This window comes from Notamacropus eugenii, chromosome 5 (genome assembly GCF_028372415.1).
Source record: "Notamacropus eugenii isolate mMacEug1 chromosome 5, mMacEug1.pri_v2, whole genome shotgun sequence".
In the NCBI taxonomy this organism is placed as follows: Eukaryota; Metazoa; Chordata; class Mammalia; order Diprotodontia; family Macropodidae; genus Notamacropus; species Notamacropus eugenii.
This window is the reverse complement of record NC_092876.1, coordinates 1897022-1924531: the sequence shown is the minus strand read 5'-3', so window position 1 is coordinate 1924531 and position 27510 is coordinate 1897022. Positions and strand designations below refer to the sequence as shown.

At 41.7% G+C, this 27510-nt stretch overlaps 1 protein-coding gene and 2 long non-coding RNA genes across 6 annotated transcripts in view; 2 read left to right on the top strand and 1 right to left on the bottom strand.

Moving 5' to 3' along the window:
- LOC140508098 (sulfotransferase 2A1-like) overlaps window positions 1-1831 on the top strand; it is a 31302-nt gene extending 29471 nt beyond the window's left edge. For all 4 annotated transcript variants that reach the window (XM_072615862.1, XM_072615865.1, XM_072615863.1 and 1 more), the window contains 2 exons: window positions 672-852; window positions 1342-1831. In XM_072615862.1, coding sequence (XP_072471963.1) covers window positions 672-852; window positions 1342-1460 — 300 coding nt within the window. In that variant the 3' untranslated portion in view covers window positions 1461-1831. The remainder of the gene's footprint in view (window positions 1-671; window positions 853-1341) is intronic.
- Window positions 1-27510, bottom strand: part of LOC140508122 (uncharacterized) — a 125811-nt gene that overhangs the window by 47617 nt on the left and 50684 nt on the right. The window lies entirely within an intron of this gene.
- Window positions 1-27510, top strand: part of LOC140508119 (uncharacterized) — a 72146-nt gene that overhangs the window by 41437 nt on the left and 3199 nt on the right. The gene's annotated exons all lie outside the window — the stretch shown is intronic.

Here is a 27510-nt window from a genome sequence, read left to right as displayed (position 1 = left end):
CAATTACCAACTATAGACTTTCCCCTTTACTCATCGACTCACCAAACCTTACATTCCCTCCACCAGTTCTTCGTTGTTTTCTCTTCTTTTCTTTCTTTCCCTCCATCTCTTCTTTCTATGTCCTCTTTCTCATTCTCTCCACCTCATTTTCCTGTTTTCTTTTTCTTTCTCTCTTTTCCTTTGTTTCCTCTTGTTTTATTTTCCTTTCTCTCTCTCTCCACCTGCCCCCCCCCCAGCTCTTTCTTCACTCACTGTCGCCTCTACTTTCAACTCTTCTTAATCTTCCCTTGTCTCTCCCCAAATCCTCACTTCATTTACTCAGCTTCCTGGTTTGAGTCACTTCCCACTCCTGCTTGAGATCTTATCCTCACTCCCTGCTTCCTATTCCTACTCCATCCCCTGCTTCTCCTCCAAATCCTCTCCTATCCGCACTCTGTCTTTTCTCTCTTCTCCTCAGTTTCTCCTTTCTCTACTCCTGAATCCCTTCACCCTGCATCTCATTTTCTTGGACATTTCTTTCAAACTCTTTCTCCCACCTCTCTTTGCTATTTATCTGCCTCTTCTCTCTCCTATCCCTTCTTTTTGTTCTTCTCTCTTTCTTCCCTCCAATTTCGATTTGTCTTTTCTCCCTGAAATTACCCCATCACATCCGAGGGGTATTTTTTTCTTAGGATCTTCATGCCAGTGTGAAGAAGATTTGCCGATTCCTGGACAAGAAACTGAGTGAGGAAGAAATCAGTTCAGTTGTACAGAATGCCTCCTTCCAAGTCATGAAAAAACGCATAATTGGAGAAAAGGAAGTTGGACCAGTGGAAAACATAGAGAATCTCAGCACAATCATAATGAGAAAAGGTAAGGAGGAGTGGGTTAGGGCGATTAGAGGGTTATACAGGAGAGTTCCCTCCAGTCCAACTGAAACCTAGGTCTCAGAAATAGGATCAGAGAAGGTGTGAATCTCAAAGTAGATCGAAGGCAGTCAAAGAATTTGCTCCATCTCCACTATAGACAGTACCAGATGCCTCTGCTCTGACCTGCTCGGCGATAGGATGGCCCAGAGTCCTTGGAAACCTTTCTTGGGTTTTCATGCTTTAGAGCAATAGTGAGAAGTCAGGGAGGAAGAGGAAATGGTAAGGTGAGGCAAATTTAGCATCCACATTCTGTGAATGAGACAGGCAGGAAAGATTGCCCTGCTTTCAGGGAAAGGTAACCTGACCACAGGTCCATCAGTAGAAACCACCCAATGTCTCCTTCCTGGGGTAAAGGGGAGTAGAATAGGATGGAAGGACACAATCACAAAGGAACTGTCCCCAGGATATGTTTCCTCCATTTCACATGTGGCAGGAATCTGTGGAGACTGGAAAAACCACTTCACGGTGACCCAGATGGAAACATTCAACAAGGTGTACCAAGAGAAGATGAACGGGCTCGACCAGGACCTCTTCCCATGGGATCAATGCTGAGATGAGCTGTGGAAGATCACCCACATATGATAGGCAGATAGAGAGAATTCTGCCTCCACTTTCCTATCGCCATTCTCCTACTTTCTTTTTCTTTCTCGCATTTGTATGGCTCACACAAAAAATAGTATTGTGAGAGACTTGGAGCATCCATGCTCTAGGAAAGTTTCTAGGGGTGGTCCCATTACTGATCCCACTAATTCACCCTTGAATGTCATGCTTTGGTGGCTATTGTAGAAGTCTTCTTTTAATCTTGTGCCTTTGAGTATTTCAAACAGAAATCAATGCTCAATATCATAGGCCTCTTTCTGCCTATTACTGTAATGGTGATTGTAATCAACTTTCATTAAATTTATTATGCTGAGTTTCTATAATGTTAAACATTTTTTGCATACCAGAGATAACTGCAATAACACCAAACAGATCAGGGACAAACGTTCTGACAATGCCATATTTTTGAATGAGCAACTGATCCACTGATCCATGGCAGGAGCTAAGTGGTTCACTGAATGGGGCACCGGACTTCAAGTCAGAAAGACTCGAGTTCAGTTATGGTCTCAGATCCTTACTAGCTGAGTGACCCCGGGCCAATCTCTGGACCAAGTTTGCCTCAGTTTCCACATTTATAAAATGATTCAGAGAAAGAAATGGCACACCATTTCAGTAGGTAAAACCAACAGTCATCTTAGAAAAATATGGGAAAATTTGCACAAAATAATGAAGAATTAAATGAAGACAAAGACAACATTATACACACTAAGAGCAATATTGTTTGAAGTATCTCTTTGAGCAAATACTTCATGTTGACCATCATTTATAAACGAAGTACAAAGGATAAATGAGGAAAGACTTTCTACATCCATTGGAAGAATGGATAAATAAAAGCATGTATAGAATAATTTTACATCCATACATCTATTTGTGTCTAATGGTAGCCATCTCTTCAGCAAGAGGGAAAGGAAGAAGCAAATATATATGACAATTTTATTATATATTTAAAAGGAATAGCAAGTTGTACATCACAGGTTCACAGTGTCATGGCAATCATCCTTCTTTATTATACACTGTTAGGGAACACTTGCTTTATTATATGTGTATTTTATCTTCCATTTTTGTTTTTTTAGTTTTTAAATATTTTTTTATTTTCAGTGTTCTACAATTATTACCATATAACTTAGACTTTTTCCTTCCCTCCTTGTCCTTCTCCCTTCGCTACCCCCTACCTCCCTGAGACAGTATATAATTTTATAAATACTTTTTCACTGTAGTAATATTGCAAAGCAGAATTAAAATCAATGGGAGAAATCATATAATAAACCACAACGTAATACAAAAGAAGATGATCTGCTACATTGTGCTACTGAATTTCATAGTTCTTTCTCTGGATGTGGAAGACATTCTGCCTTAAAAGACCTTTGGGAATTTTTTAGGTCCTTGCATTGCCATGAAGTTCTAAGTCTACCAGACAAAATCCTCGCACACTGTGTTTTTTGCTGTGTACTAAGTTCTTCTGGTTCTGCTCCTTTCACTCAGTATCAGATCACATAAATCTTTCCAGGCCTTTATGAAGACTTTGTTCATCATTTATTATAGAGTAATAGTATTCTATTACATTGATATACCAAAATTTATTCAGCCATGCCCCAATTGATGGGCATCCCCTTCACTTCCAGTTTTTGACCACCACAAAGAGAACTGCTTTAAATATTTTTGTACATGTGAGACCCTTTTCCCTTTTTATGATACCTTGGGGTATTGCTAGGTCAAAGAGTATGCACATTTTTATAGCCCTTTGGGCATAGTTCCAAATTGCTCTCCAGAAATGTTGGATCAGATCACAGCTCCTCCAATAATGAATTAGTGTTCCAACTCTCCCACATCTTCTCCCACGTTTATCATCTTCCTGTTTTGTCATGTTAGCCAATCTGATAGGTATGCTGCGGTACCTCAGAGTTGTTTTGATTTGCATCTCTCGAATCAATAGTGTTTTAGGGCATTTTTTCATGTGATTATAGGTGTCTTTAATTTCCTCCTCTGAAAACTGCCTCTTCATATCATTTGACCATTTATCAATTGGGGAATGACGTGTATTCTTGCACATTTGACTCAGTTCTCTATATATTTTAGAAATGAGGGCTTTATCACAGACACTAGTTGCAAAAAGTCTTTCCCATTTTTCTGCTTCCCTCCTAATCTTGGTTCCATTGGGTTTGTTTGTGCAAAAAATTTTCAACTTAATGCAATCAAAATTATACATTTTTGCCCTTCATAATGTTTCCTATCTCTCATTGGTCGTAAATTTCTTCATTCTCCATAAATCTGATAAACATATTATTTTTTGCTCCACTTATTTGTTTATAATATCAATATTTATATCTAGATCGTGTACCCATTTGAACTTTACTCTTGTATACGATATCATGCATTGCTCTATGCCTAGTTTTTGCCACACTATTATCCAGGTTTCCTGAGCAACTTTGTGGAATAGCGAGTTCTTTTCTCAGAAGCTTGGGTCCTTAGGTTTATCAAACAGTAGATAGTTATATTCATTAACTACTGTGTTTTGAGTACCTAACGTATTCCACTTGTCTACCCTTCTGTTTCTGAGCCAATACCAAGTGGTTTTGATAAGTGCGGCTTTATGATACAATATGAGGTCTGGTAGAGCTAGGCCACCTTGCCTAGCACTACTTTTCATTAGTTCCCTTGAAATTCTGGACCTTTTGTTCTTCAAGATGAATTTGATATTAATTTTTCTAGCTCTACAAAATAATTATCTGATAGTTTGATTGGTATGGCACCATTAAGTAAATGAAATTAGGTATAATTGTCCTTTCTATTATATCAGCTTGCTTCACACAAGAGCAATTGATGAAATGAGAAGGGCCAAGAGAACATTGTATAGTGTAACAGCAATATTGTTTTAAGAATGTCTTTGAAAAAAATATCTCATGTTGACTATTATTTATTAACAAAGTATAAAGGGCATATGATGAAATACACGGTCTACATGCAGGGAAAAGATGGGTAAATAAATGCATGTATAGAATAATTGTACATGCATGTATTTATTTATGTCTAATGGTTGCCATCTTTTCAGCATTATGGGAAAGTTATTAATTCTCTTTTCATGTCTTTTTTTTTTTGCTTTGCTTTCATTTATTTCCTCAATGTTCCTTCCACCATTCTTATTTGATTTTCAAAAACATTTTTATTGTCTTTCTTTATCTTCTCCTGTAGTTCTCTTTAGGCTCATGTTGAATTTGTATTTTTCTTTGATGTTCTGCTCATAGCTGCTTTGACACCAATGGCTTCTTCTGAGTTTGCATCTTGATCTTCTCTGTCACCATAGTAGCTACTTATGATTACCTTTTCTTTTTGGTAGTTTGCTCATTTTCCAGCCTGTTTTTATTTTTTCAGTTTCTTTTTTTTTGTTGTCCGATTTCTATAGCTAGACTTTGGAGAACAAGACTAAATAATACTGGTAATTTTGGAAATCCTTGTTTCACTTCCAATTTTATTAGGAAGTTTTGTTGTTTATCCCCTTACAGAAAACAGTTCATTTTGCTTTCAAATAAAGACAACTGAGCTTTAAACTCTACCCACCCAAGGTAACAAAAAACTGGTGGAGTTTCATGATACGTTGGGTAGAATCATGTCAAGGAATTGAGAGTCAGACCACCTCTAATCCAGGTACAGGCATTTATGGAGACTGATGCCTCTCTTGAAGCAGGCTTAGTTACAAGAAACTGCCACTTCAAAGACAGCAAGATGGGTTTTTTCTCCCTCTCTTTTCTTCCTCATTAAAACCTAATTAAGTTTTAGTTTTCAACATTCACTCCCACAAGATTTAGAGTTCCAGATTTTCCCCCATGTCTCCCCTCCATCCACCCCAAGACAACATACATTCTTATTACCCCTTCCCCCAATCTTCCCTCCCTTCTATTACACCCCTTTTCTCTCTTCCCTTTCCCCTTCACGTCCTTGTAGGAAAGTAAGATTTCTATGCTCCATTCCTTGTACTTTTTATTTCCCACTTGCATGTAAAAGCTATATGTTACATTTGTGTTTAAAATTTTGATCTCCAAATTCTCTCCCTCCCTCCCTCCCCACCCACTCTCATTGACAAGGCAAACATGCAAAAATACTTTCATAATAGTCATGCTGTGAAAGGCTAACTATATTTTCCTCTATCCTATACTACCGCCTATTTATTTCATTTCCTCTTTTGACCCTTTCCTTCCTCAGGAGTGTTTATTTCTGATCATCTCCTCCTCCAATCTGGCCTCCCTTCTATCGTCACTCCCTCTTATCGACTTCTCCCCCAATTGACTGGGTATGTTATTCCCTTCTTAAGCCAATTCCAATGAAGGTAAGGTTCACTCATTCACTTTCACCTCCACCTTCTTCCACCAGCTACTGTAAAAGTTTTTTCTTGCCTCATTAATGTGATATAATTTACCCCCGTTGTATTTCTCCTTTTCTCCTTCTCCTATTATATTTCTCTCTCACTCTTTAATCTTATTTTTAAAATACCATCCCTTCATATTCAACTTACTCTGTGCTCTCTGTGTATACATACATTCATACATATATGTACATCCAGACAAACACACATATACATATATGTGTGTGTGTGTATGTATATATATATATATATATATGTATATATATATATATATTAATATATGTATCTCCCCTCCAACTACCTTAATACTGAGAACACTCTCAATGGAATCAGTGCAACTTTAGTAAGCCCCTTATGATTTTTCTGTCCTGTTCATGTTTCTCTTGATTCTTGTATTAGAAAGTAAAATTTTCAACTATTCAACTCTGCTCTTCTCGACAAGAATGTTTGAAAGGTGTATTTCTTTCAATGTCCATCTCCCTCTGCCTCCCCCCCCCCCCCCCCCACGGAAAGATTATACACAGTTTTGCTGGGTAGATGATAGCTGGTTTTCATCCTAGCTCATTTGACCTCCTGAGTATCATATTCCAAGCCCTCTAATACCTTGATGTAGAACTACTAGCCATTGTGTTATCCTGTTTTTTTCCCACACTACTTCAGATGGTTCTTTCTGGAAGCTTTCAATTATTTCTACTTGAACTGTGATTTCTGGAATTTGACTGCAATATTCCTAGGAGTTTTCCTTTTGAGATCTCTCTCAGGAGGCAGATGGTGGATTCTTTCAAATTCTGTTTTACCCTCTGGTTCTTGAATATCAGGGCACTTTTCCGTGATAATTTCTTGAAAGTTGATGACTAGGCCCTTTTTTGATCATAGTTTTCAGGTAGTCTAATAATTTTTATATTCTCATTCCTGGATCTATTTTCTAGGTCAATTGCTTTTCAAAGAGATATTTCACATGGTCTTCTATTTTTTCATTCTTTTGGTTTTGTTTTTTAATTTCTTAGTTTCTCATAGCGTCATTTACTCCCAACTGCTTCATGCTAATGTTTGAGGATTTATTTTCTTCAGTGAGGTTTTGAACGTCTTTTTCCATTTGGTCTATTCTGCTTTTTAAGACAATTTTCTCCTCATTGGCTACTTGGGTCTCTTTTGCCATTTGGGTAAGTCTATTTTTTAAGGTGTTATATTCTTCAGCATTTTTGGATCCCCTTTAATAAGCAGTTGACTCTTTTTTTCCTGATTTTCTTCCCATTTCTTTTCCCAATATTTCCTCTACTTTTTTTATTTGATTCTCAAAATCTATTTCGGGCTCCTCCATGGCCTATCACCAATTCATATTTTTCTTGGAGCCTTTGGATGTAGGAGCTTTGACTTTGTTGTGTTCTTCTGGCTGTATATTTTAATCTTTCTTACCAAAGAATGATTCTGTAGCCGAACATTTTTTGTTCTGTTTGCTCATTTTCCCAGTCATTGCTAGATTTTTGAGCCCTTTGTCCAGGTAGTTCTCTGCTTCCAGGGAAGATGGTGGTGGTGTGCTGTCCAGTGCGTCAGGTGTTCTACGTAGCTACTTTCAGAAATACTTCCAGAGACCTGCAAATTTTTATCTTTTCCATCTTTGCTTTATCAAAGGAGAACTTAGGATTCAGATTTCTTGGCCTTAACCATTCTTATCCCAGGCCCCCTAGCTTCCAAAGCTTCTCAATGAGCCAACACTGACCTTTGGTACTCAAAAGGGATGTGGTGTCTGCAACATGGGCAAAGGTAAGGAAGCAGGAACAGGAGCAACAGTGAGAAGGGTCTGGGAGAGGCCACTTAGAAAATCAGATGAGATGTTCTTGCTGGGAGAATGCCAGCAAATTCATGTTTTGGAAGGGAATCTCTCTCGGTTCCAGATTTCACAACGTGGAACCTATTAAAAGAATATAGGATGAATTTGAGGTTCAGAACAAAAATGTCTTTGTATTGACCTGCCCAAGTCAGCTAAGGAGCAGGGTGTGGAAACAAGAGAAAGGGAGGGAGAGTCGAAAACATGAGCTTTAAGCTATTCCTTTACCTTCCAGGGCTCATATCTCAGACAACAAAGGGACTTTATATGGGAAATAAATGAAGACTAGGGATTGCCACCTTTTGGTGTGCCTTGGCTCATCTGGCAGATAGTTTCACACCTTTGACTTTCTTGCCTTCTGCTGTTTGTATATTTTGGTCTTCCCTGTCACCAAAGTAAGTTCCTGTAGTCTGAATCTTTTTTCCAGTTTTTGCTTGTTTCCCCAGCCATTTACTTGACTGTTGGGATTGGAAGCTCAATTCCATGTAGACAGTCTCGGGCGGGTAAAGGTGGGAGCTTCTAAATCTTAGAGCTCTCATGAGACCCTCCCAGGAAACGGCAGGGAATAGAGGTGAACTGAGCTATCTCGAGTAATTCTGCCTCTTCCCGTGAGAAACGTGATGGGAGAGAGATCTCCCCGCCCTCGAGATGGTCCGGGATCTGGGCACACTATTGTTATCTAACAGCACGGTATTGAGATGCAAACTGTGCGGCTGAAGGTTAAGTAGGATTGAGGAAGCCTGAAAGCTCTCTTAGCACGTGAGGAGCCAAGAGGACAGTAGGCTCCGCTTCTTTTCTTTCCTCTCTCCCCTCCCCCTCTCTCCCCGCTTGTACTTCTACTTCCAATTCCTTAAGATCCTAGCCTCCTTAGGAAATCTCCCCCTCTTCCTCCTAAGGAAGACCCCCCTGCACTTATAACTAGACCCTGAAATAAAGCTCAACCCTTGTTCGACTCTGGAACGTCCTTTCTCTCATATGTGCATCCGGCGTGGCCAGCCGAAGACCTCGGGAGGTGAGGTAAGAAAGACTCGGGTAGCCCACACAGGCCTCTAGGCCTGGCACTTGACTTTTGAGCTCTTCCTCGAGGTAGTTCTCTGCTTCCAGTGGGTATGAGAATGTGTACTGTCAGCTTCTCAATCCCTCTGCAATATGTGGTCCTAGAGCTCCAAAAACAGCTCCTGCTCTGCCCCTACTGTGACTGTCACGGGTCCTCCACCCCCTCTGAGGCTGGGACCAGACTACAATACTCTCTCACACAGATCCAACAGGTTATTTTCCAGTGACCTTCAAATTTGCACTTGGCATTTTGGTTTTGTGAAATCTGGAAGCTGCCACAGGTGCCAGAGATTCATTCCCCTGATTCCTGTCAGGTCCTGTCTGTGCTGCCATACCGCACATTGGGTGTGCTCTGTTCCCAGTGCGCTGGGATAGACACTTCCCATCAGTCTTTCAGGTTGTCTTGGGCTCGAGATTTTCTTCACTCCATCCTTCTGTGAGTTCTGCAGCTCCAGAATTTGCTTAGAGTTATTTTTTTTTTTTACAGATATTTGACTGAGTTAGAGGGGACATGTGTAGCAAGTCTTTACTTCTACTCTGATATCTTAACTCTGTGCTCCGTTCCAGAAAATTCTTAAGCATATGCTAGTCTCTTCTCCAATCAAATATTAAAATACATTATGTCTGCTAGTTAGTATAAATCACTTCATTCTTATAACGAAGGAATGATAATGTTGCTAGTGTAAGCAGATATAGCCAATTTTAACTCCTGATTGAAAAATACTGTGTTCAATTCTTTAGAAAATCTATTTTTAAATCCAATATTGATCTCAGTGGACAGTCTGGATAATATGCAAAGCAACAGTCTAAAGGCTACATGACTTCACAAGAGCAATATGATTTCAAAATGGACATGCTTCAGGGGATGTTCTGTGCTTTACATATAGGGTGGGAAATCATGCTATTAAAATACGTACTAGAATTCAGCAATGTCCTCAATTGTTTCTTCAATCTTCATTTTTTTCTTTAACAAAAATCATTTACTTGATTCTACCAAGAAAGACAAAAAATGCCTAGGTAACTAAGATTTTATTGGGGCTGTTTCAACACAGGAATCCTCCAGGCTACATCCACACAGCTTCAACGTTACTCATCTACTGCTGAGTTTTAGTCTTTCTTCAGTTCAATTTCTTGATCAGTTTTCTCATTAGACTCTCTCCTCCTCTCTCTCCTCTTCCTCCTCCTCCTCCTCTTCTTTCTCCTCCTCCTCTTCCTCCTTCTTCATTGTTATATCTTCATCCTTATCCCTTTTCCTGTAAGATATAATATCAGTCTTGAGACTTCTCATTTGTTTTTCAGCCACGCAGTCATGGTGGCCTTTTCATAACCACATGGACAATGACATGCCATTATCTATCCTCCACTATTTTTTGAAGCCTGTCCAAATTCATGTTCATTCTTTCCATGATACTATCTATACATCTGATCCTCTGCTATTCCCTTTTCCTTTTCCTTCAATGATTCCAAACATCAAGTTCTTTTCCCATAAATTCCATGTTCTCATTACATGGTCAAAGCATTTAAACGTCATTTTCAGTATTTGACCTTGTAGTGAATAGCCTGGATTATTTTAACTGTTGAGTGATGTGACTCTAAAAAGTCAAGGATGACTCTCAAAGTTTTGTTTAGCACCACATTTCAAAAGTATTGATTCTTCAGCACTCACCTTTTTATACTCCAAATCTCATAGCCATACACTGCAACTGGAAAAACCATAGCTTTGATTATACAGTCCCTTGTTCTCAAGGTGATGTCTCTACTTTTTAGTATGCTGTTGGAATTTGCCATAGTTTTCCTTCCAAGAAGTCAGTGTCTCTGTCTGCCATGATCTTCGAGTTTAAGAACATAAAATCAGACACTGCTTTCATTTTTTCCTCTATTTCTCAGGAAGCGATGGAATCTGTTGTCAAGACCTTATTATTTTGAGCTTCAAGCCACCTTTTATATCTTTCACTTTTCACTTATCAAGATGTTTCTTAATTACTCTTCACTTTCTTCAATCTGAGAAGTATTGTCTACATTTAGGAGATTTCATATCTTTTCCAACAACCTTAACTCTTCCAGCTTTCAGTTCATCTAACTAGATATTTCACATGATGTCCTCAAAACATGAGTTAAATAAATAAGGTGATAAGATATAGCATCATCATACTACTTTTCCAGTCTTAAACCAATCATTTGTTCAATGTACACTTCTAACTGTGGCTTCTTGGCCTACATACAGGTTCTTCAGGAGACAAGTAAGATGATCTCTTTGAGGACTTGCCACATTTTGTTGTGATTCACACAGTCAGAGCCTTTAGAATACTGAATGAAGAATAAGTAGATGTTTTTATGGAACTCCCTTGCTTTCTCCGTAATTCAGTGAATGCTGGCAATTTGATCATTAGTTTCTCTGTCTTGTTGAATAATAGCCTGCTCTTCTGGTAATTCTCAGTTCAGATACTGCTGGAGTGAATCTTGTGTAATCTGAAGCATTACCTTACTGGCATGTGAAATGAGTGCAATTGTTTGGTAATTAGAACATTCCTTGGCACTGACCTTCTTCAGGATTGTGATGTGAATTGATCTTTTCCAACCTAGCAGCCATGTTGAATTTTGCAAATTTGCTGGCATATTGAGGGCAGCATTTTAACAGCTTCTTTCTTTAGGATTTTAAATAGTTCAGACTGCAATTCCATTACCTCACTAGCCTGATTTTTATTTTTTAAAAAATTTTCCCCACGTTATAGTATTTAATTTTTTCCAAACAAATGTAAAGATAACTTTCAACATTCACTTTTATAGGACGTTGAGTTCCAATATTTTCCTCTTTCCCTCCCTCCCTACTACCCACCCGAAGACAGCAAGCAATTTCATGTAGAGCATAACTTGTAAATCATATTAAACACATTTCCACATTAGTCATATTGTGAAGGGTGAATCAGAACAAAAGGGAAAGACCATAAGAAAGAAAAAAAGTGAAAATAGTATCACTACCCTTATCTTTTTTAGCACGACCTACTTGTTATCATTTTCGAGATTGTCAAGTTCTAGATCAGTAACCACAGAATCTTGGCTTTTGGTCAAGTTAAGATCTTTCTTGTCTACTTCTTTGTTTTTTCTTGAATCCTGCCACCTATCCTTAATCTCTTCTGCGTGGATTAAATCCCTATATAACACAGGAGCTCCTGGGCTCCAACCTCTGGCAGGTTTACTCTGAATCCAAGCAGACAGAAAGACAGCAGTGGAGGAGTTAATTTACTTTATTTTTAGCAATGGTAGAAAGTTGGGAGGAGATCGGGGAGCTGACTTCCTACAGCACCTGTCTAATTATTCTCACAGGGGCTGATAAGTATAGAAGCATCCACCACTAGGACATGCCCCGAGTTCTCAGTGGTGATGTGTTGAGACAAACATAAGTTTCTACTTTCACATTCCACAATCACTGACCAATGCTCATTTGATTTATAAAGAAACAAAGAAAGCAACGCGTTAACAATGAGGTCCTGGAGTGCACTGTGGGGGTGTTTACAGGTTAAAATCAAATGTTTGCATTATCTTGGCTACATAATGATAGGCAAGGACTGTGAAATTGTCTATGGCCATTGCTCCTAGGGTCTTGTGAACTGGATCGATGCCACCTTACATACACCCTACTGTTTTTGTTTGTTCTCTTGCCCATTTTAACATAAAACTGTCCCTTGATAGCTCGATGCTTCTTTAAAAGATCTCTTTTATTCCCACTGTATTGTTTTCTTCTCTTTCCTTGCATTGCTCATGTGAGAAAATCATATATCTCCCTGCAATTCACTGAAATTCTGCATTCAGTTGGGTATATTTCTCACTTTCTTCTTTCTTTTCCTCTTTTCTTTCTTTCCTCAGCTATTTGTAAAACCTCATTAGACAGTCGTTTTGCATTCTTGCCCTTTTTTTCTTTAGAATTTTTTTTTTTCGTTATTGCTGACTCCTGGACACTATTTTTTTTGTCTATAGATCTTCAGGCATTGTATTTCCCAGATCTAATCCCTTAAATCTATTCATATCCTCCAGTTTGTATTCATAAGTGATGTTATTCAGGTCATATCTATAGGGTTTGATGGTTTTCCCCCTCTTTCTATAAATATTTTTGTTTATATGGATCCTTTCCCTTTTTGTTTTATTTCTCTTTGGAGATACAGACCTATTAGTGATATTGCTATGTCAAAGGGTATGCTTGGATTATATCCCTTTGTATATTCCAAATTGCCCTGCAAAATCGTTGGATTAGTTCTAATTTGCATGTTGCCTATTGATGGTTAGTTAGAGTACTTTTTCATATGCCAAAGATAAATCTTTTGATTATTTATCAATTGAATAGTGGCTCTTATTTTTATAAGTTTGATTCATTCTCCTTCCTCTCCTGTTTTCTGGGAGGTTAAGACAGATTTCTATACACAATTGGATGTGTATGTTATTCCCTCTTTCAGCCAATTTTGATGAGAGTAAGGACCATTCACTCCCCTCCACAATCCCCTTTTGTCCTCCACTGCAAAAACTTTTTCATGCTTCTTTTAAATGAAATAATTCACCCAATGTATTGCCAAGGCAATATTCACAGCACTGGTGGTGACTATGAATATTCCAACGTATTTCTCAATCACAAAATGTAAAAGACTATCTGTATAGAAGGCAGAATAAAACCATTTATTTAAGCACCAGAAAGTCAGCTCCCAAAACCAGAACACAAAATCGATCATGGTGATAAAGAAGTTAATAAACATGATCACAGCAGAGGGCAAAGTCATTCTCAAACCTCCCCTCTCCCAGCCAGGGCTTTCTCAATGTCAGCTGTCACAGTGTGTCAGTTGACCTGTATCAGCTGGCCTGTGTTCTTTCCCCTCTGACCCACTCATTCATTTTCTCCTGGTTCCACTCTACCCTTTCCGTTACACCTCTTCAGCAAACTCCTCTCACCATATGTGACCCAGGTTTCCAGGGCATCCAAGTAGATTATATGGGCGTATTAATTAAATAGAAAGATTTTTTCCATTTTAAACTGTTGTTACCTTCAGCCCCAAAGTCTTTCATATTTATTACATAGGTCGGTGGGACAACTGGTATTACAAGGACCCCCTGATTTTCTGCCAGAAATGGGGCCCAAAATATTGGAGTAAGACACGAAGATCTCTTCTTCCACTCCTAATTCCTGCTGAGATTAGAGGTGGAGCTGCCCATGCCTCAGGAGTTCCCATTTGAGAGGTCAGCTCTTCAGCTGGCATCTGAAGTTTGGTCAAATTCAGGTCCAGAGATGACACATCAAGGTCATTAATATAACATGATATTCTACTTAAAAGATCAGGCATCTGCAGGTGGAGGGTATTAAGCCTATAGAAAACAAATCTAGCACACAGGTTTAACAGATGAAAAGACAAAAGACAAGCAAATAAATAAACAAAACAAGGAAACAATAATCAGAAGCAGGGTAGATATAGGGTCAGCTGTGATTCTGGAATTCATGAGCCCACGTCATAGTCTCAATCATGGTAGATTATATAACTTAAGGGTACAATTTGGTGATCACCCTCTCCTGAAAAACAACAGTTATGGTATTATGTTTCCCACGTGCTATAATTTCTGCTGCCTTTGGAACATCATCTGGCTTCTGTTTTTACCCATAATTGAGCTTCCGATTTTATTCTATGAGTAGAACCCAATTCTTCAGTTCTTCTGTTAGTTATTTCAGAAGGATGATAAGTTGTCACAAGTGGTCTTGTTTCATAAGAAATAATTACCACTTGAAATATTCTATGATTTTTACAAAACCATATGGGTCTATGTGAGACAACTCACTTAAAAAAATTAGAGTCTTGACCAAAGGAGTACAAAGGAAGGATATTTGTTCTGATTTCTTGAGAAAGGGTACTTCTGCCTGTGCTCAAGATGGTGATGGCTGAGGAGGGCGAGGGTATACTCTGCACAGCAGCTTTTATAGACCCTGACCACAATACCCCACACCCTAACCCCTGTCCCGGGTCTGTCCCCGGGACCTTCGAGTGAGAATCTCCCTTCGGTGGGCACCGCTTCGGACGTCTCCGGACCTACCCTGGGGGACACGGCGGCAGGCAATAATCAGGCAATGCGCAGGAGGTTCATAGCTTTATTGCATGGAGGAGTCCCCCGAGCAGTTCAGGGCGTTGTCTTATATAGGGAGGTTCTTCCGGGCTGCCATCCTAACCCGCCCCGAGGGCGAGGCCTACCACCCGATTGGATCCAGCCCACCCGACCAATCCCGTGGGCTCACAACTCCTCTATGGGAGCCGTGTCTCCCTCGGATTGGTGGGCTGCCACTCCCGGGGAGGCCCCTATCCGCCCAGGCGCCTAGGACCGACCCCCGTCAACTCCCCCTTTTTGATTTATTATAAGGACATCCGCCTTTACCTGCTCTAGGACCCTCTTCCAAAGTTTTATCGTGCAAGAAATAAGGCAGGGAAGCAGCACACACAAGAGTATTACTATCACAACCATTCCAGCAGCAACCCCAATGGTATGCAGAAATGTGGTAAAATATAATCTGGAAATCCAGTCAGGAAATGTCCCATGTTGTTTCTCCAAGTCCCTCTTATATATCTCAGTTACATTCCTAATCTGTCTTACAATGTCATCTAGGTGCTCTATATAGACCTCTAGATTTCTGTGGTCCTGCAATCGCCGGATCGCATCGTCCAGCTCCTGGCTGGCGTTCAGTCTGAGCGCCGTCATGCACAGGGGCCGTGCCAGCCCGACGTGACATGGGAGTCCCTCCAATATGGCGTTTACTCGAAGGAGTGTCGAGATCGCCTGTATAGCATCAGTCAGCGCACTGAGCTCTAGGGCTACCCGCCTGTTAATTTGCTGTTGCAGTGCCCATGCCCGAGCGGACGTTGCCATGAAATCTGACAGGTCGGCAGCCATCATGTAGACCTGCCGCTGCATGGCAGAGATTTCCACCTGCTCTAAAAGGTTAGCCACTAACCCTACCATATCTATGGCGGATATTTCCAAGCCCCTCTTCTCCCTGACCATCACAGCCCTAAGGAAATCAGAGTCGGCAAATGCCTCATCGGACCCAACAGGGAGAAAGGTAACTGGGGGAATGGATAGAAGTATGACAAAGGTGGTATTGGAATGTACATCATTGGGCGTCAAGGTGTTAGAGAGGGTCCCATTGGAGCAGGATACATTGTATTTTTGCCCCCTGTCTGAGTAATGTTCCCTTCCCTACAGATTAGAAACATATCAGTCCTTTTCAGGGTCTGGACTGAAAGGGAGAAACGATTGCAGTGTCCAGAGACCTGACCCTCGTGGCAGGTAAATCCTTTCTTCATGATGAGGTCCCACCATTGGGAGCGGATGGTGTCATTGTCCGTCAGCGGCCCACTATTGTCTGTCATGTGGGTGATGTTTCCAAAGGCCGCTGCCATTTTCCAGAGATGGCTTTGGATGACTACGCTCCCATTTCTCGCCAGGACGTGGGACACTGGAGCTGCATAATACGGTCCTGGCGCTCCATCCATGAAGTAGATCTGCTGGGTGTCGTTCCACTGCTGTCCCATTACTGCATGCCCTGTGGAACAAACTTGCATACCAATGAACATATTGGGTGTAGGCACGCAGAGGGGTAGAGGGGAGTAGGGGATCTTTCCACTGGGTAGAAAGCTAGATTGAAGCTGTCAGCAGCAGTGTCTGCGGTTGTGATGAGGGCTGCTTCCTCTCTGGGCAGCAAGGTTAAAGCTGTCAGCAGCAGGCTCAGGTGGTGTATGATCCTTCTCCGGGGTCTCCGGGCTCTCCGACATCGGTTCCCACTTACGGATCCTTCTAATGGGAATCCACGCATGACCTTTTCCTATGGAGACACAAACATACCCTGGACCCCATATTAGTATCTTATACGGACCTTTCCATTTCCCTGAGGCCATATCCTTTACCATGGCCCATGTGTCTTTATATCCAGCCTGGGTATTACTTTCCTTGCGGGGTTGTCTTGGAAAAGTCACAAAATGTCTCATAGCTGGAGTAGTATGTGCGCTTTTTGAGACAGCTGTATCAAGCTCTGATTGTATTAGGCCTCTTGATCTTAGCTCTGATTGTATTAGGCCTCTTGATCTTAGCTCTGATTGTATTAGGCCTCTTGATCTTAGCTCTGATTGTATTAGGCCTCTTGATCTTAGCTCTGATTGTATTAGGCGACCTTTTCCCCTTCTTTGTTTAGCGAGGATCGCCTTCAAGGTAAGATTGATAAGAATGCATACTGGCTCTTTACTTAGGTATAGCTGCTGCCAGGTGCTTACAAATGCTTCATTAACATCTGTACGGAACCTGACTTTTCCAGATTTTTTCTTTATAACAAACACAGGAGCATTCCAGGGTGCTAATTGCTCCTTAACCAATAGTTGTAATGCCTGGAGTTTTTCTGAAGTCAGAGACCATTGCTCCACCCAAATCGGGGTGTCTGACTTCCAATTCAAGGGTGGGGACTCCAGTACAACAGCAATGGCCCTTACTAAAATTTGATAGCTTCATCCCGAGGCGGCTCATAATGTCCCTTTTTGGAGCTTGTGGACAATTGGAAGGCTTGGAAGGCGGAAGTTAGTGTTGCCACCAGTTTTGGGTCTGCTCCACCGCCCTCATCCAGACACTTATCAACTATTTTATCTACAGAGGGGTCTGCGGGCAGGGTGGAGAGTATTCCCCTCGACTTAGTGAGTCCCTCCTTGAACAGCTGAACTATGAGTTGCGATGAGGGACCTCCCTTCCCAAACCTTTTCCATACCGCTTCCTGCACCCTAGTCATAAATTCCAATGCTGATTCACTCTGTCTCTGCCTTAGGTGACTTATAAGGGTTTGAGTGCGCGCTGCAAGGGCATCTAGAGCCTTCATGGATACTTCCTGGACAGCTCGAATTATAGGTTCAGGGAGGGCTAACTGCTGTTGGAACTCGGCATAGTCTCCAAACCCTGTGAGCTGATTAATGGTGTTCTCTACATCATTGGGGTGATTGGCTTCTGCATAAATCTTCGCTTGTCTGTTCCAGTCATGATCCAAGCCTGTGTGAGCCAACCACGGGGATACTGTTAGAATTTTCTGCACCCACTGTCTACAATCCTTTATGTGTATTTTTATTCCCACCTGCTTACATATCTTGTACACTTGGCAGGCGAGAACTCCTGCATCCTCGGGTTCCATTCCCTTGGAAATCTGAGAGCCCATGTTTCCTCTAGATAGCCCCGACTATCTAGGTTGCCTGACTCTTCTACCCTTAACTGGGTAGGGTTATACTCACCTCACTCGGCGGGGGCTGCAGTCCCTGTTCGGGCCCCAGCTGTCCCGGGTCTGTCCCCGGGACCTTCGAGTGAGAATCTCCCTTCGGTGGGCACCGCTTCGGACGTCTCCGGACCTACCCTGGGGGACACGGCGGCAGGCAATAATCAGGCAATGCGCAGGAGGTTCATAGCTTTATTGCATGGAGGAGTCCCCCGAGCAGTTCAGGGCGTTGTCTTATATAGGGAGGTTCTTCCGGGCTGCCATCCTAACCCGCCCTGAGGGCGAGGCCTACCACCCGATTGGATCCAGCCCACCCGACCAATCCCGTGGGCTCACAACTCCTCTATGGGAGCCGTGTCTCCCTCGGATTGGTGGGCTGCCACTCCCGGGGAGGCCCCTATCCGCCCAGGCGCCTAGGACCGACCCCCGTCAAACCCCCTTCCTCTTAGTCCACTGACTGAGCCTTTAGAGTACAGTCTATCCAAGGAAAATCTAGCCCAGCAACAAGAAATAAGTGTAGAAGAGTAATTTTTAGAACAAGTGGGAGTAAGGGAGTGAGCAACTCCTGCTGAAGGACTGTCTCGTAACATTGAGTAATGTCTAGGAAAGAAGATAAGGGAGTGAATAAAGGTAGTCTCTGTCAAGGAATATCTCATAGCACAAAAACAATGTTAAGGAAAAAAAATAGAATCTGTATTGTTTGGTTTCTCAGGGAGGAGTCAGACAAATGTAGCTGGCATAAGGGCCCTGAGAGATTTTCACTAAATATAGCTACTCTGCTTCCTGAGGGGTCTTCACTAAATATACTTGTTTCACTCAATCCCTCTTTTTTTTTTTAAAAGAAAGGTAAGATATTTATTTCTCAGTTGAACACACCTCACACCATTTCCCATATACTTTAAAATACCTGCAGCAAAACAAAGAAAAGGTATAACAACGAAGAAGAAGAATAAACCCACAACAGTTTTTTCCATCATGAAGGATTCCGTCCCCTTCTTCAAATTTTAAGGTTCCAGGATATTGTGATGCCACTGTCCACTTGGTCGGAATTGGCACCAGTCCCTTCACTCGAGTATGAGTCTGACTGATGCATTGACAAATTATGGGAGTAGGGCGAGGGGCAGTCCCCTTCATGAGATTTCACGAAGGAATCAATAACAGATTCCAGTACTTAGACAAATACACTAAATAGTCATTATTAACACAGTACATATCACGTCATAAAATAATTCCAACTTCTGGTCATGTGATGCTTCTTCAAGCCATCTTCAGCACAGAATCGCAGCATCTTCTTTCCTTTGCTTTCTTGTAGAAATCCAGATGTCCACTCTCCTACAAAACTGACCTTAATACAATATAATTTTAGACGACCATTCCTGAGCTTTATACACTTACCATTCTTACAAAATCAGAATTGGAACTTTGGTCAATTGTCACGTTCAAGAAATTCACATTAACCTGTGGAGCCAAGATGGTGGAGTAGAAAGAAGCACATACACATAGCTCCGAACCCACAACCCATAGAATATCTGTAAAAAGGAACTCACGGTGAATTCTGGAGCAGTAGAGGCCACAGAACAATGGAGCAAAGGAGATTTCTGTTCCAGAGGGACCTGCAAACCTCTCGCAAAAGGCCTGTTGCACTGTGGACGAGGAGCCAAAACCAGCCCTGCCGCGGCCCCGACACTGAGAGGAGCAGATCCGAGTGGGCTTCAGGGATGGGATCTCCAGTGGCCGCACAGGTCCCTCCACACACAGGTGACGGGGGTCGGTGAGAGGGTCTCTTTGGTGGGTCGAGAGGGGAGTGGGGTGCCCCCATAACTCAGGCCCTCTTGGGATTCAGCAGCTGAGGCAGCAGCAGACCAGGGCTCCCCAAGCAGGCAGGAGCCTGGATCCATTGTTGAAGGTCTCTGCATAAAACCCCTGAGGGAACTCAGCCCGTGAGGTGGCCCTGCCCCCACCTGAGCACCTGAACTTAATCTCACACTGAATAGCAGCCCTGCCCCCACGGAAGCCCTGAGGCTGGGAAGCAGCATTTGTATCTCAGACCCCAAGCACTGGCTGGAAGGACCAGGAGGCGAGGTGGGTGTGAGGAGAAGAAATTCACATTAACCAACTGAGACAACATAATAACTACGTATGCTAATCTCACAATCCCTTGATCTGATTGTCTCCACACTAGTACTAAGAATTAAAAGACTATAACTTATTATTGTTGGTCTCAAATCCTAAGCCTAATAGATTAATTTTTGAACTTAACCTTAGATGTTCCCCATTCAACAATCTACTATTTAACAGATCAGCTATTATCCTTACAAAACTTTTGATTATAGGAAATTGCCATTAAGAGTAGGGATATTTCAGGGGAACCTCTCCCTAATTTCATGTCAAGCCTAGGCAGGAGTAGATTGTCAACTGGCATCCAGTCAGGCTTAAAGCCTTCCAGGTGTCAGTGAGGAAATTGTCAGGAAAATCCTACCTTAGCCCAGACTGAACAGTTTTTTTTTTTTTAATTAATTAATTAATTTAACTTTTAACATTCATTTTAACAAAATTTTGGGTTCCAAATTTTCTACCCTTTTGTCCCCTCCCCCCCCAAACACCAAGCATTCTAATTGCCCCTATGACCTATCTGCTCTCTCTTCTATCATCCCTTCCTGCCCTTGTCTCCATCTTCTCTTTTGTCTTGAAGGGCCAGATAACTTTCTATACCCCTTTACCTGTATTTCTTATTTCCTAGTGGGAAGAACATTACTCGACAGTTGTTCCTAACACTTTGAGTTCCATCTTCTTTACCTCCCTCCCACCCCACCCCTTCCCTTTGGAGGGCAAGCAATCCAATATAGGCCAAATCTGTGTAGTTTTGCATATGACTTCCATAATAGTTGTGTTGTATAAGACTAACTATATTTTCCTCCATCCTATCCTGTCTTTTATTCTCGCTTTTGATCCTGTCCCTCCCCATGAGTGTCGACCTCAAATTGCTCCCTCCTCCCCATGTCCTCCCTCCCATCATCCCCCCCACCCTGCTTATCCCCTTATCCCCCACTTTCCTGTATTGTAAGATAGGTTTTCATACCAAAATGAGTGTGCATTTTATTCCTTCCTTTAGTGGAATGTGATGAGAGTAAGCTTCATGTTTTTCTCTCACCTCCTCTCTTTATCCCTCCACGAATAAGTCTTTTGCTTGCCTCTTTTATGAGAGATAATTTGCCCCATTCCATTTCTCCCTTTCTCCTCCCAATATACTTCTCTCTCACTGCTTGATTTCATTTTTTTAAGATATGAGCCCATCTTCTTCAATTCACTGTGTGTACTCTGTCTCTATGTGTGTGTGTGCGTGTGTGTGTGTGTGTGTGTGTGTGTGTGTGTGTAATCCCACCCAGTACCCAGATACTGAATAGTTTCAAGAGTTACAAATATTGTCTTTCCATGTAGGAATGTAAAGAGTTCAACTTTAGTAAAGTCTCTTATGACTTCTCTTTGCTGTTTACCTTTTCATGCTTCTTTTCACTCTTGTGTTTGAAAGTCAAATTTTCTTTTCAGCTCTGGTCTTTTCATCAAGAATGCTTGAAAGTCCTCTATTTCATTGAAAGACCAATTTTTCCCCTGAAATATTATACTCAGTTTTGCTGGGTAGGTGATTCTTGGTTTTAGTCCTAGTTCCTTTGACTTCTGGAATATCCTATTCCATGCCCTTCGATCCCTTAATGTAGAAGCTGCTAGATCTTGTGTTATCCTGATTGTATTTCCACAATACTTGAATTGTTTCTTTCTAGCTGCTTGCAATATTTTCTCCTTGACCTGGGAACTCTGGAATTTGGCCACAATGTTCCTAGGAGTTTCTCTTTTTGGATCTCTTTCAGGCGGTGTTCTGTGGATTCCTTGACGACTTATTTTGCCCTCTGGTTCTAGAATCTCAGGGCAGTTTTCCTTGATGATTTCATGAAAGATGATGTCTAAGGTCTTTTTTTGATTATGGCTTTCAGGTAGTCCCATAATTTTTAAATTGTCTCTCCTGGATCCATTTTCCAGGTCAGTTGTTTTTCCAATGAGATATTTCACATTATCTTCCATTTTTTCATTCTTTTGGTTTTGTTTTGTGATTTATTGGTTTCTCATAAAGTTATTAGCCTCCATCTGTTCCATTCTCATTTTGAAAGAACTATTTTCTTCAGTGAGCTTTTGAATTTCCTTTTCCATTTGGCTAATTCTGCTTTTGAAAGCATTCTTCTCCTCATTGGCTTTTTGGACCTCTTTTGCCAATTGAGTTAGCCTATTTTTCAAGATGATATTTTCTTTAGCATCTTTTTTGGGTCTCCTTTAGCAGGGTGCTGACCTGCTGTTCATGCTTTGACTGCATGTCTCTCATTTCTCTTCCCAGCTTTTCCTTCACCTCTCTAACTTTATTTTCAGAATCCTTTTTGAGCTCTTCCATGGCCTGAGCCCATTGAGTGGGCTGGGATATAGAAGCCTTGACTTCTGTGTATTGGCCTGATGGTAAGCATTGTTCTTCCTCAGCAGAAAGGAAGGGAGGAAATGCCTGTTCACCAAGAAAGTGAGCTTCTATAGTCTTATTTTTTTTCCCTTTTCTGGGCATTTTCCCCACCAGTGACTTGACTTCTGAATATTCTCTTCACACCCACTTGGCCTCCAGATCCTCCCAGCCAGCTCTTGGGGTCTGAGATTCAAATGTTGCTTACCAGCCTCAAGGCTTTTGGTGGGGGCAGGGCTGCTATTCAGTGTGAGATTAAGTTCAGGTGCTCAGGTTTGGGCAGGGCCACCTCACAGGCTCAGTTCCCTCATGGGGCTTATGCAGAGACTTTCAACAATGGATCCATGCTCCTGCCTGCTTGGGGAGCCCCAGTCTGCTCCCACCTCCGCCACTGCCCTCCCAGGGGGCCCGAGTCATGGGGGCACCCCACTCCCCTTTCAACCCACCAAAGAGTCCCTCTCGCTGACCCCCGTCACCTGTGGGTGGAGGGACCGGTGTGGCCGCTGGAGATCCCGTCCCCGAAGCCTGCTCGGATCTGCTTCTCTTGGTGCCATGGCCGCGGCAGGGCTGTGCTTGGCCCCCAGTCCGAGAAGCCCAGTCCGCGGCCGCAAAGGAGCTTCTGCGAGAGGTCTGCAGGTCCCTCCTGAACAGAAATCTCCTTCACTCCAATGTTCTGTGGCCTCTGGTACTGCAAAATTCTCAGTGAGTTGCTATTTACAGATGTTCTATGGGTTGTGGGTTCGGAGCTATGTGTATGTGCATCTTTCTACTCCTCCATCTTGGCTTTGCCCCCTGACTGAATAGTTCTTTCCCCAGTCTTCCCATGAGATCACCTTTGCAGTTTGTACCAGCATCACATAGGCTCAGTGGCATCATGGATCAATGGTTTCTTGCTATTCACACCTGGAATTACACTCACTAGAATGGTCGGTTAATAGTCCCATAATATCTTAACATAGCAAACTCCAATAATCAATTTCAGATATGACTATAATCTCTCATTGGCTAAGGAACATCTTTGGAAGCAAGTCTTAAATAGCTTGCATGCCTTTGTATACATGTTCGAATTCCTGATTAAATAATAATCAAAATGAAATTTATCATTAAAACCATGTTATTGTTCTAAATTTATGTTTCCCAAGCTTCTCTGTCCCTTTATAACCCCGCTCATCCTAAGAGAATGAGCTACGCATAGAATTTCAAACACTAACTTCAACTTATGTTCATGAAATGAATTCAAATCAAAACAGAAACATTTAATTTTCTATTAATGCCATATATTACCAGAGTTTACCTGCTTCTAAGCTACACAAATTCTTTTCCCCTAATTAAAGTTGTCTCTGATTTATTCTCAGTAATTTGATTCAGTCAATTGTTCCAATGCCAATTGCTTTGACATCATTTTGTAATAGGTAAAGACCATATTCCAAATTGGGACATTTGTCCCTTACTGCAAAGGAGTTTTAGTTCCATTTGTCTAAAAGGTCCCTGGAAATACCTCACTTTGAAAGCTCCTTAGATTTCTCCACTTGGTCTGGCTCTCTAGAGGCACATAAATTCTTCTTTATCATTATGCCCAAATCTCTGTTCTATTTCCCATGGTGAATTCTATAAATCCAAATCTCCAGGTTACTGTCCACTCCCATCAAGATCAGGTCTGAGGGTGGTCCCCTCAGACCACCTTGGGCCACCTCTGGACTCTCTCCCAAGTTCCTCTGTCGATAAGATAACAAACTTTGACCTTTTTTTTAGGTGAAAGAAGGCTTGGGTTGAATTCATTTGAGCAGGACTAAACATGTCACTATTTTTAAATCACAAGCACCCCCAAACTCATCAATTTCATACAGTTACAGCTAATTTTAAATCCCAGTCTTAATCTGTGGAACAGTGAAACAACATTTCATTTATACTTCAGTTTCCTTTCTTTTACTTAATTATTCCTATAACATTCAGAAAGAGTGTCCCATTCACACCAGAGTACCCATCTATCCAATTAATTGAAAACAGTAAGATTGCACTACTTGCCTTGTGCTTACATCTTAAACTATCTGCTTTGATTATAGGAACCTGGCATAAAGATGAAAAACAAGAACCCAAATAAGATATCTGCTTTACTTTACAACCAGACTCAGAAATAATCAATCACTGGAGATCATTTCTTCACATGTTCAAATTCCCTCCAAAGCAAGTTCTTTATACAATCTCCTTAGCTGCTGGGACTGTACTTTTTGACTAGCCTGAGCACTCCTCCTTTCGACACATACACACACAGTATATCAACTTTAGGTTTTAGCATTAGAACTACAAACAACAAACTTACAAATTTCATAAGTGATAACCAAATTGTTTTAGCCATAAACACGTACAATAAACTTCAGTTGAAATCAATTGCATTGTCATACCAGAATGGGCTGTCTTACCAAGTGCAGACAGCGACTGACTGACTTCTGCATTCCGACTCATCCCCCTTCACCCTCTATCCATGGCTGTGGCTATATGTGAACCTAGATACTTCCTTGCCGTAATTTTTGCACTAGAAGTAGGAACTTCCCTCAGGGGGAAAGCCCTGGAGGCACTGTGGGAATAGGAATTTCCATTCTTGTGAGGAAGGGACTGGGGAGTGCTGCTTGGATCAGATTAGGCTGCAAGGTCAAGGGATCGAGAAAGATCTCCTGAGGAAATGTAGGAGTTAACAGGGGAGATTCCCGAGAGAGTACCGTGGGAGAGGGACTTGAGGCCTAAAAGGATTTCTCCTCAGGAGGAGGGGCTGCAGAGGGTCACACATCAGCAAGACACATACTTGGGCCAGGGGAGGGGGAGAGGGCCAAATCCGGTTGACCCCCATTGCTGTTTAATGGGGGGGGGGGGGCAGTTCTAACTGTGAGAATCTCACAATTTCTCCTGAGAACAGGGTTCTGAGAGCTCGATAAGGGACAATATGTAGGAAACTTCTACCCATTTTCCTTCTGGGCACACAGTATAATTCTAACTGTAAGAGAATATTTATTTTTAAAGTCCCCAAAATGGGCCATCCTTCATGGCCCTCCAGAGGATACTGAGGCCAAACAGTGATGCAAAAGAACATGAACCTTTTCTTTTTAAGCTCTTCAGAGAAACTAAATTCCTCCCAATTTTGTAAAAGATGAACTTTTGGGAACTGAACAAATTACCTCACAAAAACGAATTGGGTAAGCCTTCCAAAAATCATACAAGAGATTTTACAAAGCATTACTTCAGACAAAAATATCTTTCTCTTTTAAGAACAGATTGCAATTTATCACAAGACCCTCATGAACCTAATTGGCAAAAATTACAAAAGATCTAAAAACCAAGGCCTTTTCACATTTGCCCACAAGCTTCCATTCACAAACATAATTTTGTAAATGCTTGATTCATAGCAAAAAAGATTTTACTTCAAACTTTCTTCTTAATCCCAGAAATAAATTTTTTAATGCACTCGGTATGATTGTTGTCCTTCGTCGTCGAAGAGGACCAAAATGATCACCAGGAGAAAGCAAGATTTCAGTGTCTCCACCTGCAGTTCATGAGACCAATATGATCTCAGAATGCTCTACCACAGGTTGGGTACAGAGAGTCCATGTGAATTCTTGGGGTGGATATTCCAAATTTGGGCATCCTGCGCTTACTTTGTGCTGTCTCAATTCTGCTTTGCTCAAAGAGCACAGGACCCTTTCTGATGTGGGCATGCCACACTAAGCAGTCCTGTGCCAGTATCTCCCATGTTGGACAGTCAAATCCAAAGTTCTTGAGAGAAACCTTGAGAATGCCCTTGTATCATTTCTTCTGGTCAACATGGGATCACCTGCCCCATGCGAGTTCTCCATAAAATAGTCTTTTTGGCAAGCGTGCGTTTTGCATTCGAACAACGTGGCCAGCCCATCAGAGCTGTGCTCTCTGAAGCATAGGTTGAACACTTGGCAGTTCAGCTCGAGCAAAGACTTCAGTGTCTGGTACCTTATCCTGCCAGGTCATCCTCAGATTTTTCCTAAGACATTTCAAATGGAAGTGATTCAGTTTCCTGGCATGGCATGGGTAGACTGTTCATGTTTCACAGGCATAAAATAATGACTTCAGCACAACGGCTCTGAGACCTTCAGTTTTAGAGTCAATCCAATACCTCTTCTCTCTCAAACGTTTCTTCAGAACCTCCCAAACACTGAATTAGCTCTGGCAGTGCTTGCATCAACCTCATTGTCAATGTGTACATCTCTGGAAAGTACACTACCAAGGTAAGTTAACTTATCTCCAGCATTCATAACTTCTCCTTTTGTTATAAGCAATGATCTCATGTATGGATGGTGTAGCGGTGGTTGATGGAGCATCTGTGTTTTCTTGGTGTTAAACAGGCCAAAATTGTACAGGTAGCAGAGAACTGATCCACACTTTGTTACACCTCAGCTTCAGACTCTATATTGAGTGCACAATCGTCTGGAAAGAGAAAATCATGCATCAACATTCCCTCTACTTTGGTCTTTGCTTGTAGCCTTCTCAAATTAAAGAACTTGCCATCGGTACTGTAGTGGACCTTGATGCCATGTTCATCCTCATTGAAAGCATTGGTCAACATGCCTGAAAATATCATGTTAAAAAGCATGGGAGCAAGCAGACAGCCCTGTTTCATTCCACTGGTGACTGGGAATGCACGAGAGCATTGTCCAATATCCAGAAACCAGGCAAATGTGCCATCAAGAAATTGACATACAATATTGACGAATTTCTCTGATCAACCAAATTTTGACATTATTTTCCATAAGCCCTCACTGCTAACAGTGTCAAAGGCCTTGGTCAGATCTACAAACATTGTGTACATACATCTGTTCTGCTCCTGGTATTTTGTCTGGAGTTGTTGGACAGCAAACACCATGTTGACTGTTCCTCAGTCCTGTCTGAAGCCACTATGGCTCTCAGGTACATGACGATCTTCCAGGTGAAGGATCAGCCTATTAAGGAGGACTTTAGTAAGAACTTTGCCAGTAATGACTA